The following is a 17,102-nucleotide window of genomic DNA, read 5'->3' as shown; positions in this document are numbered from 1 at the left end:
TAATCAATATAAGTATGCATTAATTATTTCTTGTTAATGTAAATTATGATGGTTGATTTAAAAAATACACAATAAATATTTATTGAAATAGGTGATTTTGCTTATATAAAAAAGTAAAAAAATAATAGTTTTTTTTACAAATAGAAACGAAAGGAGTAATTAATAATAACAATTACATTAAACATAGGAGTCAAAGAAGATTAATGTCTTTCATTTAAGACAAAAATCAAATCCTTCAATTCAGACTTGCATTTAATTAGGACTAAAGGGAGTATTATTTTATTTAAGAATAAATGTATAACAAATAATTATAACTTTATGTTATTTTAGATCACATCTTATTAAAATAAAAAGGGTGTCCTTAAGCTAGATAGTATTTAAGTAATCAGGCACTTTGCAGGTATAGTGAATCGTAGCATATTATTAAAAAAGTGTGTGTTGCTTACATGAATATATGTTCATGAAATGCCCCGGGGGGGGCGCTCTCAATTTTTTTTATATAAAAAAATAATGTTCAGGACTAGTTGAAATAATCTAAATTTTATTTTTTAAAAATACAATTCTTTTAATTTTCAAAGAAGCAAGGCATAAAATAAAAAAAATATTGATTTTAAACTTAAAAATAATAATTTAAATTAAATATAACCCGCGCACGCTTCAAAATGAATAGTCACGGATTGCCAAATATAAGCGGGGAGTGCATTTTCTTTTTTAATATTAACAAATATAAGCGGAGAGTTTGAATCTCACGAGCTTTTTTTGTGAAAAAGAAACTTTGATTATTCATTGTGGTTTGGGGCACTCAATTGCTTGATGACTCTTGCCACAAAGGATACATCTTTAAACCATTCTCCAATTCATCATGATTAGTGAGTCTACCACATATCTGTCATTATATATATAAATATCAGTAGACCTTCAATTTATACAACATGCTGTTAATTAAAATGAGAGTAACATAGTTAAAGACATAGGTGAGAGAAAAGGTAAGTTGATTGGTGACTTTTTTGTTTTGGTATAATTAAGTATGGATACGGAATGAAGGAATACTAATAATAATAATAATAATAATAATAATAATAATAAGAGAGTGAGGATGATAATGAAAGAAGACGAGAGAGTTGATGTTAGTGGATGGGAAACAGATAAGAAGAAATGCACAACTTGAGCTAATTCACAGATTTCAAATTCCCATTGAGTGAACTTTTGAATAATATTTGGCCCGTCTTATCCTTCCCTTCCCTCTCATCTAAGCTCCCACTTCTTTTGTTATTCAACACACTAATTAACTAATTTACACACATGTGCCTGCTATTCTTTAGCGCTCTAAACAGACACCTATGAATAGCTTATACTCTAATATATTAATTCTTCTCTCATAAAATGCAGTGTTAAATTACATGTGTTTTCATCATACTATGAAAAATATGTTCTATCTCACGTTGTAGTATTATTGTGTAAGTTATTTTTAATATTACGTTTAGCATTAATTAGGTGGGTTAAGACCCTTTACCACTCACCATTGCTTTGTAGTACATAAGAATTTATATCTTTTCTTCTCGGCAAAAATTAATTGATTTTTGAGTCTCAATAAAAATAGTTATTTCTTTAACAATTAAAGTTGATATAAGTGATGAGGGCTTTCGTCAATTAAGCAAATAGTTTGGGGTTTAAGTATCAATTCTTATACATGTACCTTTTGCCTTTTCTGCTATTGACGGGATCTACCCCTTATGCAATAAATAATAATAATTATTTCTTTACTTCTATGGATTAAAAAATGACATATCTTTTTCTTCGTGCCCTCAACTATTATGTAAGAGTAAGAAAATATATTTAGTCATACTTAAATAAACAGGAATTGTTTCACCAGGAGAAAACCTAAGAAAGTAGCTCACCCGCTTAAATCCAAACCTTTGCTTCACACGCTCGCACAAGTGTACGCACAAACCCAAATCCCTACTCCACGTGATAGCTTTATATGAACTATTCTCTCTCGCTCATCGTTGAATCAGCTTTAATTTATTTATAAAGTTCATTCTTTTTGTAAATGAACTAGAAAGTTCTGATAATCGCTCAATGCCAATTTCTTAACATCCCAACCATGAACTCTCAATCACACAGCAGACACTATCATTATTATTATTATTTGCCTTCTGATCTGTTTGGAAAACTGGGGTGGAGTGTGGTTGTGGATTCTAATACCAAGTGAAACCCATCAAGTAGGGGCTGTGTTTATGCCAGTAGGCCCAAAGGTTGACCTTGTTCTGTTATACAAGCCTCGCTAAACAAAACTCTATTGCCTCCAACAAAGTTCAGCAAACTCCAATTATTCACTTTATAATATATCTATGATTTTAATCATATATATTCCAACATTATGGTTCAATTCAGAAAATAATCTTTTCTCGTTGGCTTAACGGGTCATGTCATTTAACATTATTGTGGATTGTTCCTTTATTATTGTAACATCTCACATTTTTAATTCAAAAGTTTAATTCATTAATTAATTAAGGAATTTAATCAATTAATTGGGGTGATTAAGAATTAATTATAAAGTTAGGATGACTATTTAGGCCTATTAAACCCTATATAAGGTTTAAAAAAAAAGCTAGAGAGGCTATTAGATTGTTTTGAGCCCAAATTTTTGAACTTAAATAATGTTGTATGTTTTAGGTAATTCATCATGTCAGATGGTACAATGCACCGTGCTGGATGCGATAAAGTTGTAAACTCCAATTTTGTAGCATGGGTTAACATAAGAGGAGCATTTTCTCTACTAGTGTTCATAGAAGGCATTTTAGAGTGGTTTAAGGCTTCTAAATTGTTAGATAAGCTTCATTTCTTCTTCTATCTACCCCTATAATCATTTCTTTTATGTTTAAAATGTTGTTAGGGGGTGTTTTCCAAATTTATGCTTATTTACAACCACCTAAATGACTTTAACGGAGTCTATGGGTGTTGTTTAATACTTTGAGTCTTGGTTCTAAGTGATTGGCAGCATTAAATGTCCTTAATTGAAATCCACAACTCATTTGGCAATAGTTTGAAATGAACCGCTACTATAAAAGTTATGGAAACTGCTACAATAATCATAACTGTTACTTGAACTACTATAACATTTGCAACTTATAAAAACTCATATTTCCCCTTCTCATCTGCTTGTTTCCTTTGTTTTTTTTCCCTTTCCTTTCCATTCAACTCCATTGATAAGCTCGGTTTCAAAGTGTTGATAATTTTCTTTTATCTTATTTAATTCATTTTGTTTTTTATTTCATTATTAATCTTTAATTCATATAAATTTTTTATTTCACCTAATTTATTTTTTTACTATTTAATACCTTCACTAATAATTTTTTTTCTTCTTCCTTTTTTCAGGTTTCTCCAACTATTCAATACCCCAGATATAATTTTCTCACATTTTAATTTATAAAAAAATTATTAAAATATATTTATCTACAAATAATTTAAATAGTATACTAAAAATAAAATATTTAATAAAAGTATATATTCAATTAAATATTTAATAATATACTAAAGATACATATTATTAAATAATAAATATTCAAAATTAATTATAAATGTAATATTGAAAATAAATAAGAATTTTTAAAGAAAATATATTTTAAAGCCTTATTTGAATTATTTTAGAAGGTTTAAACTTGGGGTCCCAATTCTAAAAAAGAAAATACAACTAGGTGTTTGACATGCCTTGAAGTGATTGACAAATAATCTTCTTGGGTTAAACCCATGGTTACTAGTAGTGTGATGGTTAAGCATGTGATTAGTAAAGGCAACCTTACACTACAACCTCTTCTACTTTGATTTCTTAAAGTTTCAAGTATTATCACTTTACATGTTTATTTTTAAATGTTTTGGGATTCCATTGTTATTTTGAAATATATTCAAGGGCTTGTCTAACTATTGATCATTACAATTGATCCATAATGTAAGTATTGGATAGTAGCAAGATAAGTTGGGTTAATAACGAAAGCCATTATAATTATCATTATCTTATGATATTTTGTGTCCAATTAATTTAAAAAAAAAGATGTACTATGATAAATAATTTCACTTATGTTTTTTTTTAATAAAAGGAATATATTGAAATAGAAGTTCAATAATTATAAATGAAGAACAAACTAACTTAAAATAAAAACAAACTAAGAAACCCACTCATCATCCACCACTTTACAATACCAAGGTGATAGATGATCAAAAGTTCAATAAGAATAGTCTAAATTATGAGAAGTTGCAGCTAAAATATTTGCACATTTATTAGCTTTTCTAAAATTAAAAATAAAATTAATGCTATCAAATATGAACCGGACCAACTGGTTGAATTGAGAATCGATCTTAAGTTTGGTCTAGTTATTGCAAAATACCATCCATTATGAGAACTACCCGAGAATTGATTGAACTAGCCATAAAACGATATAATCAGTAGGCCGACTGGTTGAACTAGTTCCATTTTTTAAAAATTTTTAAAATTTTAATTCATATTTATAAATTATAATTTACACCTATTTATTCCTAATAAGCATTGATAAATGAAAAAAGAACAAATATGTAAGAAATATGCATAGAATGTGTACATATTTTAAAGTTATAAATTATGAAACAAGTATATATATTTTGGATTAAATGATAAAATAGTAATGGCTATTTCCTTTTTTTTATTTTATATTAGTTTTTCAGAATTAAAAACTCACTTTTATTATTACATGGAATTATTGTTTTTTATTTTAAGTATATATTATTTAAAATATATTAATTTATTTATGGCTCGTGGAATCAGACCATTGAATTGTAAATCAATATTTTACCTAATTCAGTGACAAATTTTCTTAACATTGTTAAAACTAACTAGCCAATCTTTCAAAAGTTTCTGATATCTAGAATCTCATCATGAAAGGATGGTCAGCAACATTAACAAGCAAAATCAGATTCAAAGCCTCTACAGAATCAGTGTCCACTTTAATCTCTCTCAGACCTTGAGTCCATCATAGCTCCAACCCAAGCTTGATTCCTAACAACTCTGCTATGGCAGGAGGGCAGGGATTAATTCTGCTGCAAAAGCCTTTCAACCAATCACCTTTATGATTTCTAATTATAACTCCACCACCAGCGTTGCTTTTGTCCCTTCTAACAGAAGCATCAGTGTTAAGCTTAACAAGGGAGTGAGAATTAATTATCATACAATCCATAGCAGCCTTGAAAACAACATTGGAAGCTGACTTACTCTCTAGAGTTTCCTCCGTACCGAAATATCCAAATATCCCAACACATATAACCAAAATTAATTTTCCCAAGGAATGTTATTAGTGTTTGGATTGCCCTGATGTTTTAACATATGTTTTGGACATTTTCAGTTATCATATTCATTTATTGTTAAGATATTTTAACATGAAAATATCAATAATAGTACTTCTTAGAAGACTCTGAAATTAAATAATATCCATGATATAAATGTAACATGAACATTTGGTCCAAATTACAAAAGTTGCAAAATAATTGAGACAATAGAATGAATAAAGACAAACTTCACAACCAAGGTGTTAGGCCGTGGAGCATCTTGGAAGAGGGAAACACAGTTAAAAATAAATAATTAACTAAGATACTACATCTTAACCTAAAACTTTAAATATTTAGTTACAAATTTTTTACATTTATATACCTCTTTTTTAATTCAACTCTACCCCATATAAGACTTTTTTCCGATACCATATCAAGCCAACTCATTAGTGCTCAATTTCTCAAACAAGTTGCTCTCATTGAGAGGATACTTGTAGGCAATTAAAGGGAGAGAAAAAAAACAATGCTTCACACTACAAAAGGGACTATAGTGTAGATGTTTGTCAAATTTGGAATGCGATATGCACATGGTGATTGGTTAACCCCATTAGAGCACATATGGTAAGTAGAGTTCAAGTCGCCTTTATGGAGGAAATAAAGGAACAGTTATAAAGTGCATAGAATCAGATGGGAAAGTTGTTGGCTGGTCTCTACATCGATCATTGTTATGCCAATATGATACACAGCCAACCTCAAAACCTAAAGCAGTGACTACTGCAACCTAGCATAATGACAGCAAGTTGATTGAGAGAGTGCTATATATAGATATATATATAGCTACTTGGTGCTACCAACTAAAACTATTATAATATTTTTGTCAACTAAACTGTGCAAGTTGTTAGGACCTTTCTTGCTTCTCAAGACCTGCAGACCAATCAAGTCTCATCTGAGTCTCTGTCCATTTCGATCGACTTCCTTTGGGAGGAATATGAAGGCCTGCGTGAAACTGAAGAAACTCAGAAAGCAAATCTCAATTATTCTCAGCTTACCGTTTAATATGTCAATGTCAGATTTTAGATCAGAGAGTTGGTATGTCTCACAAACTTTTAACTACAAAATTGTGGGAGATAACGGAGGGCCCAACGCCATGTGAAGCCAGCGTCATGTCTTTCAATCATTCACCACACTGCTTAATTAATTATTGCCAGCCTTATATCCAACGCCGCTCTAGTTTGGAATTCTTGGACTTTTCCATTTGAACTTTCCTTTAGATTCACAGCAAAATTCAACCCCCAGTACTGTACTTTTAGACTATTTGTTAATCCAAGTATCATTTCCTCTAATTAAGTCATATCATGTTTGATATATATATATATATATATCCAACATCTATACAAGACACGAGAACTGATCTGTGTTAGGAGATCACTTGAGGTTAGCTACCATAGCAGCTTCTGTTCTTGAACACTAACCCTACTGGCTAAGCAACTAATATAAGTAACATACACATGGTCTTCCACTAAATTTGGAAGAGCTGGCCAACAGAAAAATTCAAAACCAAATGAGGAAAAAGTTGTGTCATGTGGAATTTCTTGTGGGTATCAAATTCATAACTTTAGCGGAAGTTTTAGTCGAATAGTTTGGAGGGCGCGAAACACACAGCGTAGCCAATAACATTCTAGAAGGCCAAGTTGGTCAGGGACCAATGAGAAATATACATAGAAAATGAAGAAGCTGATTTGAAAAGTTGAAGTAGAGGTGGGTCAAGTGGCGACCACAATTTGCTGACGGCCAAGATCTTTGGGTTAGGGGAAAAGAGAGACGCATCTTGAGTACTCGTGAACAAATCCAAGCAGAGGGCTTTTTCCACTGTTGCTCCTGATCCAATTGAATGAGTGGACCACTCAATCAAAGCCGATCTCACAAATTAAAATGTTTTATATATATATATAAAATATATCAAAAGGAAAAATGACAATAAAACTCTCTAAATTATATGAATAAGAATCTGATCTCTTAAAATACTATGATTTTACTAAAGCTCCTAAAGACTTTTATGTCAATAAATTTTAAAATAAAAAAATTATTTTATCTTTATTAAAAATAATAAACCTTAATCATAATTTTTATTTAAATAATAATAATTCTTGTTTTGTGAATAGCAGGAATTAAATAAAAAAATTACAACTTATTAAGTGTAATTTTTGTTTTAAATTATAAGCCCCAATCTCAATTTTTTCTTAAGGAATAACAATTTTTATTTTGTGAATTGTAAGAGTTGAATAAGAATATTATAATTTATTAAGTGTAATTTTTGTTATTAAAAAATAAGTTTTTAAAATAACAAATCTCTATCACAATTTTTATTTAAAAAATAATAATTTTTATTTAAAGAATCACATGAATTGAATAAAAAATTATAACTTATCTATAAAGATAAAATAATTTTTTAAATTTAAAATTTATTGACACAAAAATTCTTAAGGACTTTAATAAAATTATGAGAAAAAATTAGATTATTATTTATATAATTTTGGAATTTTTTTTGGGAGTCATTTTCCCATATCGAAATTGCTTTTATGGTTTTTGTAGGGGTAAAAGATAACGTTGGCAGGACATGCTGGGCAGGCAGGGTGACTCGTGAACAAAGAGAGAGATAACGTGGACATTCAAATATACAAATTAATTGAGAGATCCCATTGCGTGCAATACTTGAAATAAATTAATAATGCAGATTGTCCACATCAAACCTTTGTTTTCATAAATTTTTTGCTCAACTTAAGCTAAATTATATTTATTGACCAATTAAGAAAGTATTAAGGGTTTTGGCATTTGGTTTTAGCAATGAGGGATAGATAGTTGACGGAGAATTTAATGGCGCTATAAATGGAGACTCGGGGGTCTCCAGCCATCATGTTACAGCGATGGATGAAGCCTAACTGTATGGGCCACCATGCACATGAGGCACGCAGGATCACTCTCTTAGTCTCCGCCAATCCCAATGCATGTTGTTCTCAAGTTTTAATTCTGACATCTCACCAAACCAGGCACTGTCAACATTTTTCCTACCAGCCACATGATTGCTATCTTGCGCCAAGTGCGCTTTATGAATTCGGAGCGGTACATGAGTCCTTGATGCCTAACCGAATGAGTCATTATTGATTGAGTTGGTAGACGTGGTGGTGGTGCTCGTGGGCGACTGATACAAGTCACCGTCATTATTCGGTACGGGGAGGCCCACTGGGCCAACTCTGTTAAAATGGGACAGTACTGCGTCGGCCCTGCAAGGGAATTAAGGAGCCGATGAGATTTGAATTTCCATGCTCTTGGCAAGTGGTAAAGGCAAGTGACTAAACAAAAAAAAGAAAAAGAAAAGAAAAGACCACTCATCGATTCATTCAACTGCTAAGAAAGTTGTACGAGCTTAACCAAATATCTCGAATTCAAGTCCTAAAAATATTGATACGCATGTTAAATACTTGGTGGAAGATCGCTTGTTGTCCAAAAAGGTTATTCCCAATAAGTCCAGGTCCCAGTAATTCTCTTCAACTTGAGTCGGACAGGTCAAGATACGTGGTACAATTATATGACCCGATAAAAAATAAAGAAAAAAAGAAAAGAGAAAGAGTAGCATTTAATAGGGAGGAGAGGAAAGAGTTAGGAGGTAGCTATCAGTTGCACGCAAGTGGGTTAGGCTATTAGCAACTTGTTCAATGCATCGTCTGCAAATACAAGGGTCTCCCAAATACATCCCTCTTCCCATTGCAAGCCGGGCCACCGTTATCTCCTTAACCATTTTACTTTTTTGATTATTTGATTTCAGACAAAAATATCTTCAAAAATTAATCTTAGACAGTCTTACCTGTTAAGAATATCTTGTGGGGTTTAATTGCCTTAGGTCAGAGAGTGATAATTAAGTAATAAAGAGAAGGGTTGTTTTGGGAAGAGAGGTCTCTCTATTTTTTTTCTCTCTAATTTTTTACATTTCTCTCATCTCTATCATTTAAATTATTTTATTAAATAATAAAATTAATAAATGATAAAAATAAAAAAATAAAAAAATGATAAAAAAAAGTGGAGAGTCCTTGCCCTCTCATTGTTTTGGGTGGTGAGGGTAAAAGCCGCACATGATGGGGGCCATTAGAGCCGTGGCATGATAATTAAGGAAGATGATTAGGACGAAGGGGGTGAAAACCAAGGGAAAGGGGTGGGGCCCAGAGCCGCAACAAAGGCACGTGGAAAGGCCGCCCATTATCACTGTGGTTGGTGGCGCCCTATTACAGGTTTCAAATTCCAATCCTCGTTACATACTTTGATCAAACACTATTGTTGTCCTTCGGACTCGGTTTCGGTGCTCATTTAAGATGAGCACGGCTCATCACCAAACAACAGTGTTTGTTTTTTTAACTTTTTTAAAACCATAAATTAATTATAATAATAAATAATTATTATAAAATTATTATGTTAATATTTAATAAATTAATAAATATTAAGATGTTAAAATTAACCTCAATAGTTTAAATAAAAATTTTGGTCTTAACATTGAAAACTGTAATAAAAAAATAAAAAATGATCTAAATAATTTAAAATAAAAGTTGAGTCTAGCAAAATAAGTCAGTTTCTTACACTATAATAAATTAATATTTGAATTCCTATTAAGAGAAGTACCTATATTTAATACTTGACTATACCTCAAATGATATTATCTCTCATAGATAAACAATTGTACAAAATTAATAAAATTAAAAAATATTTTTATTTATAATTTTAATTTTTTCAATACAATTCTAAATTGTTCAGACCAAAATTTATATATGAACTGTTCAAATTAAATTTTAATGAGTTAATCTATTCATATTTAATTTTAACATCTTAATATTTATTTACTTATTAAATATTAAAATAATAATTTTATAATATTTATTTATTAGTAGTATAATAAATTTGTGCTTTAAAAAAACACACACACACACAGCCAAATGGCAGTGTTTTGGCGCTGAGCATCGAAACCGAGTCTATTGTCCTTCATGCTTTGCTCCACTTCAATCCAATTAGGATAACTCTAGGATACTGAATATGGTTTAACAAAAGAATTATGAGAAATTAAATTAAAATTCCATATCAGCCATCACGGGGCTCTCAATATAATATAATCTAATTTGCAAACAAAACTTGAAGCCATAATAATAATGATCACGATATTAAACATTTGAAGATGCATGCATCAATACGGCACAGCACAGTGGTGGGAGGATATTGTTTTGAAGTTGATGAACAAAGAGGATCCACAAATTATTGGTTGCCTTATTTGCATGCCTCTCCATTCCCTCTCCTTCAACCTCCCACCATCGGAATTTAAGGGAAATCGACCCGTCTTTTTTAAATAAGTTAATTAACTATTTTTTAAAAAATACCTGTCAATTAGCTATTTAGCTCTTCTGTTCAAGATGACAAAGAGTATTACGTGTTAATTAATGACATAACCAAAAAAAAAAAAAAAACAGAGACTTGGTTTAACTAGTAGATAAAAACAGCAATGGAAACAGGGTCAAGGGATGTTGAAACATGATAGTAGAACAAACTGTGTGGACCCCTTTGAGTAAAATATGCAATAGCTGCATGCCCTTTGCCAAGCTACTTAGTCTACTTGTGCTGCTGCATAGATACTAAATACACACGTACATGTGAATGTTATTTCTCAAGGTTGATATACTAAAATGTTTATATTAAAACATTTTGAAAAACAAATTTTTTTTATGATCCATTAATTTTATAACACTATCTATTAAGTGTAAAGAATCATATACAATTGGTTCTTAAAAATTTTCTTTGGTCCCTAATATAAGGCGCTTTCTAAAAAAATTCGTTAATCCTTAATATAAGACATCATATGGAATATCAATGAAATAGTTAGAGAGGTGCTTGAAAATAAGGCCGCACAAAGGATTAAATGACACTGGACTTCAGCCCAACTCAAAGCCTGGTCTCTTTCATGAAAGGACTGCGTTAGGCCACCTATAATCTGGTCTTGTTTAATGATAACTCAAAAATTAACAAAATCGAACTTGGTCCATAGAATTGGAAGACTGATTCTGTTAGTCTAGTACTCACTTAGCTTTTTTTTTTCTTTTTTTCTTTATGAGAGGCAATAATCCATTTTAACTTAATAAACTTAATTAAGATAATAAAATCACTTATAATCATACTAAATCCAAAATCATTTCCAACAACAACAAAAAATATTATAATTATAGTCCAAACGATTTAAATTTATAATTTCAACAAAAATAACATTCAACAAATTTCAACAACACTACATTACAATAATAATTTAGAAACAAATTCAACAAATCTTCATATAACCATTTCCTTAACGTCAATTATACTTAAAACATTTGTTAAAAATAAATAAATTATAATTATATTAAATAAATTAATAGGATTGAATTGGATCAAGTGATCCAAATGTCCAGTTTCCTGTTCAGTCCAACACGAAAAAATAGTCTAATTTTTTTCAATTTTTTTTTTGTTCTGAAGGACCAGTATTTATAAGAATCAGATAATACATGACCATTTTAGATTAGATTGGGTTAGATTGGAAAGGGAAACTTTTGCACTGTATATATATATACATGCATACATATATATATACATACATATATATATATATATATATGTTTTGGCCAAAATAAACAGAGGAGGATAAAAGTAGTGGTACCAAACAATTGATTAAGGGAAGTCGCGAAGGTCATCTGATGGGGCGAGGATACAGAAGTGAACCGCAACGACCCCACCACAGGCCATGCATGTGATGTTGGTGGAAGTTGAACCTCTATAGTTAACAATTCGCGATAATTACCCCTCTGACCAGGACCTCCAGCAACATCCATTCATTTCACAATCTCTAATTTTATCTTATACTGCAATAAGACTATTTTTAAAAAAAAATTAAGGAAACTTCCTTTTCGAGATAAATGGTTGCTTGGAACTTTGATGGGATCAAATTTTGAAAAAGGGAAAAACACAGATTTTTTCCTTTAAAAAAAGGTGAGAGTGGTGGAGAGGAAGTAAGAGAAAGGGGAGATGAAGAATAAAATATCCCATGGAAGCTTCTAATGTTGCTACCTAACACATTTGAAAAAGGGAGGGGAGGGATTTATGGGTTGAAAAGTGAGGCTCCTCTTTATAAGTGAGAAGGGCCATTATTTATGTTTGGATCTGCTCTCAAGTAAGCTACCTCCCCCTTCTGTTCCTTCTACTTGTCTCTATTCTTTCTTTGTCTTGCTAGTATTGAAATTTTAGTTAAATCATTTAAATAAGTGCTTGAATTAATTTCATGATATATTTTATTTATGACTAATTTGATAACAGTTTAAATATAATTTTAATCATTAATCCTTGAATTCAATACTTTAATCGATTCAGTGATAGATTTATTTGATTTTTAATACTTCTTTTTCTTCTTCTTTTTTTTTAAGATTTGTAACAATTCAGTTCATGTATATATGTATCTCTCTACAGTCACACTTGCATGTGAGGGTGTGTGTTTAATGGTATTAGTTAGGTTGAGGTAACATCCACACATTATTAATCCAAGGAAGGAGAAGAAGTGAATGGTGAGGGCATGACATGACCCTGAATTAATGGTGGCAGATAAAAATTTGGATGGTTGGTAGGATCCATTCACTATCTGTTTTGCTTTAATTTTTAAGTTGCTACCTGCTTTTTAATATTTTGCCCCCCATTTACTCCTTTATTTCCTTCCCATGCGCAACTTGTATCCGATCAACATTTCTTGACACCGTTTAAGCTGCATTTAATCATATAGCCCAAAATTGCAAACACACTTCAATACTTCTTCCCAATTACCTACCACGAAACATCCTTTCAATCAAATCCCAAACCCGCACATTTATTGAATGATCATTTCCACCTCAACGTTTCATTGGGTTTCATTAACTTGGCCCAACTATTTGAGCGTGCCTAGTTTATCTGGTATTCAATCATCAACTTGGAGAGTAAATGACATGTATGACGAGCTATAGTGACATAAAAGAATTAATGACCAGTAGTGACCAAGTATCAAGAAGAAAAATATTGGATGCCAAAAATGTTTTTGAAATAATTAAAAAAAACCATGTATTTGTATTTTAAGTATGTACATGAGAGCAACCCTGAATTAGATTTTATAAATGGGGTTCATGATATGTACAAGTAATGAAGTTGGTTAGATCATGACCTAAATAATAATAATAAAGGTTAGGAAGTTGGTAGAAATGAGATGGTGAGAGGTACACTAGGGACAAAGAGGTTAGTTCATTCACGCATTTGATTTGAGATCATAGAGAGAGAGAGAGAGAGAGAGAGAGAGAGAGAGAGAGAGAGTGTGTGTGTGTGTTTTGTTTGAGAGTATTGGGATTACTACGACTGGAAACGTGCATCTTATATCTTACCCACCGCCATTCTCGCCTTCCTTCCTTCCTCTCTCATCCTCTCACCGCTTATCCATTCCTCTTTCTCCATCACTCATTTCTTCTTTTCTCCATCACCAGACAAACCCCTCCCTCCATCTCTCCCATGCTTCAATATTGGAATCTTTACATTGTCCCATTCGATTTCCAACCCATCAGTTTAGCCGTGTCCTTATATTGCTCAGTTCCACGGATGCAACATGTGATGCTCCGGCCAATGCGTTATCATCAACTTAATTAGACCCCTACCATATGATGTGATTAATAAATTAATGAATCAATCCACCGGGAGAGATGAGGAGATTAGTATATGTGACTTGGAAATTTTCTTTGACACCCTGCAATGATGCACATGAATTTGATTATTACTTTTTTTTTTACCCTCTATTGTCGTTTAGAAAGATCTACTCAAGTAGATGTAGGATAGTATTGTTATATCGTTTGGTAGAAATGCTGATTGTAAGGATTACCAATTAGGACAGCAAGTAATTAATTGAATAAATTTTGTTGTTCGAGAAAGACAATGGAAGGAAGAAGCAGAATGAATAAGGGGGGAGCTGCACGGAGGAAGATGATCACGGCGTCAACTGTACGGCTTATACTATATCCTATGCATCAGTAATTGCTTATACAATCTAGAGAGGAGAAGAGAATTAAGAGAAGACTTCAAAATTAACAATTCAACATCACTCTCCCTCCCCGTTTCCTGTTCTACAACAATGATATGCTATAGTATAAAGTACAGTCCGCCGCTTCATTTCATCTCCAAGCTTCTGTAATCCAAAACAGCACTTTTCAACCCCAAGAAATCATAGCCGCCGGCGCTACTACTCCCGCTAGTGCCGCCACTAATGTTGCCAACGATTCCACAGCTGCACTCCTTGCTGTTCTGCAAACCCAGACTGCAAGCGAAACAGAGGCTTCTCCCTCCTCCGCCGCTCTTGAGGATGGGCTGAACTCGATCCTCCGCCTCCTGGTTCTGATGAGGAGGACTGATGGTGAGCTCCAAGTTCAGGTCAGGGCATCGCTCTACGGCCACACCCATTTTCGCATCCCTGTGAAGGTCGGCGAACACGCTCGCCTTGCCGTCATCACTATCCTGTTGTTTGGAGAAAGAGATGGTGGCGGCGTCTTGATTGGGGTGGGCAGAATCGGCGGACACGTTGAGGGGGCGGTGAGTGGAAGGATCGATTCCCCTGTTCAAAAGCTTCCTCCTGATGTGGGTGTTCCAGTAGTTCTTGATCTCATTGTCGGTCCTGCCAGGCAATCTTCCGGCTATGAGAGACCACCTGGAGTTTAAAAAAAGAAGGGAAAGGCGGTGAGCAAAATGGTAGGGGGAGAGGGAAGAAGGAGTTGGGGGGGGGGGAGGGAGAGGGAAGTTACTTGTTGCCGAGAAGACTGTGGAGTTTGATGATGAGCTCGTCTTCGTCGTGGGTGAAATTACCGCGTTTAAGGTCAGGGCGGAGATAGTTGATCCAGCGGAGGCGGCAGCTCTTGCCGCAGCGGAGGAGGCCGGCGGCCTTGGGGAGGGAGCGCCAGCAGCCCTCGCCGTGAGCGCGGATATAAGAGATGAGGCGATCGTCTTCCTCCTTGGTCCAGGCACCTTTGTTGGTGTGAGCCTTCTCACAGCAAGGGGACCTTCCCATGGGGGGAGAGTCAGTGGTTGGTTGATTGGGAGAGCGGCAATAAGGTCGGCGTGGAACGAGCAGAGGGAGTGAGTTTTATAGGCTTTTGATTTGACCCACCTTGAGACCTTCTAGATGGAGTGAGTTGGTGGGGGAAGGCTCTCTCTCGGGATGAAGCAAATGTAAATATGTAATAAATGAGATGAGAGGGAGGGGTAAGCATAGGCTTGAGGTTGGCCAGTGCCGTGGAGTAGAGTAGTATGGTATGGATATGCCGAAACCCCCCAGCACAGCATGTGCCAAGCCCGTTTCTGGTAAATAAATAATATTTAATCATTCTAGCAACTTTCCTCCACATTGCCTCCTCCCCCTCTTCTCTAACCATAAACTTCACCAACCTCCATTTCTTTTTTTTCATTTCTTCTTGTCTTTCTTTGCAAGAATTACACGGCCGCAATTTAAACCATCCATTAACACTTCTCACTTTCCAACCCGCATTGTTAATATTCCATTCATTTTCATATATTTGTTTTATTTAAAAATATAAAACATTTTTAATCAAATCTCATCCCCAATAAAATAGTTATTTATTTTTAAATTAACATTATTTTTTTATATTTACCTTTATTTAATATCTTATAATAAATATAAAATCACTAACAATAGCAATACTTTTAAGAAAAAAAGACAATAATTATATTTTAAAATATTAAAAATATTTTGTATTTTTTAACATAGGAAGTATAAAAAATAATCAATTTTCACAGTTTTAAAAAATCAATTAAATATAATAATTATATCTGAAATCAAAAAATATAGACTCAATTACTCTTATAGTTAATTAAGCAAATTTATTTAGTGAAAATAAGCATCAACTTTATGAGTGATATTTTTTTAAAAAAATATTATAAATACTTCTTGAAATCTATAGTTTTACTTATAAATAAAATCAAAGAGACACAAAGAAGTTTTTCTTGTATTAAAATTTTTTTATCTCCACACAATATAATATCTAGGTAATCAAAATTATTAATAGTTTTCCACTCTTGTGCCAATCGATCCTACATTTTTTTTAAAAAAAATTCAATTAAAGTTAAATAGGCAAATTATGAGGTGATATTTTTATAAATATTGAAACTTTGAACCCCCAATTTATTTTCATTATCAATTTAATTTTTATCAATCTAGTCTTTTAGTTTTTTTGAGTTATCTTGTTAATTTTATAAGTTATAAAACACAAATTGGTCTTCAAATTAATTTGAGATATAAAGCATCTTGATAATTTGACATGTATATGTGGTTAAATGAAAGCAAATTAGTTGTCAACTTAATTTAATTTTTATCAATATAGTTTTTTTGTTTTTATATAACAATAACAACAAGCCTTATCTCATTAGGTAAAATTAACTACATAAATTATATTATATTATTATACTCTATCATCAATCAAGTTTTTAAAAATATTATTAATTAAGAGATCTTATTTTTTAATTTTCATAAGTGTTCTCTTTAATCTTTTTCTCCACCTCTTTATAAAATTCAAGACTATCCATTATACTCCCCTAATAAATGCCTCCCACAATTTTTCATGGACATTTTCAAATTATCTTAAATAATTTTATACCATCTTTCGCTTAATAGGTGTCACGCCTATTTTTTTTTGATATATACTCATTTTAAATTTTATTTTTTTGTATATACATGCATATTC

At 32.2% G+C, this 17,102-nt stretch overlaps 1 protein-coding gene across 1 annotated transcript; it reads right to left on the bottom strand.

Annotated features, from left to right (window-relative positions):
• Positions 1–14,338: 14,338 nt before the first annotated feature.
• Positions 14,339–15,556, bottom strand: LOC129293219 (myb-related protein 308). Its single transcript, XM_054931049.1, has 2 exons — positions 15,150–15,556; positions 14,339–15,055 (listed from the first exon to the last, which is right to left on the bottom strand). The coding sequence occupies exons 1-2, from the start codon at positions 15,410–15,412 to the stop codon at positions 14,521–14,523; spliced, it is 798 nt and encodes a 265-aa protein (XP_054787024.1). The 5' UTR covers positions 15,413–15,556; the 3' UTR covers positions 14,339–14,520.
• Positions 15,557–17,102: the final 1,546 nt, after the last annotated feature.

This window comes from Prosopis cineraria, unplaced genomic scaffold (assembly GCF_029017545.1).
Source record: "Prosopis cineraria cultivar Desert tree isolate PC_DT_omini unplaced genomic scaffold, ASM2901754v1 PC14, whole genome shotgun sequence".
NCBI classification, from domain to species: Eukaryota; Viridiplantae; Streptophyta; class Magnoliopsida; order Fabales; family Fabaceae; genus Prosopis; species Prosopis cineraria.
The sequence above is the reverse complement of the archived record's forward strand: the minus strand, read 5'-3'. Positions and strand labels throughout refer to the sequence as shown.

Bases quoted from the DNA above. Each gene is read 5' to 3' on its own strand.
- LOC129293219 (XM_054931049.1), bottom strand. From the start codon at position 15,412: ATGGGAAGGTCCCCTTGCTGTGAGAAGGCTCACACCAACAAAGGTGCC. The intron at 15,056-15,149 runs GTAACTTCCCTC...TTTAAACTCCAG, and splicing joins CACAGTCTTCTCGGCAACAA to GTGGTCTCTCATAGCCGGAA.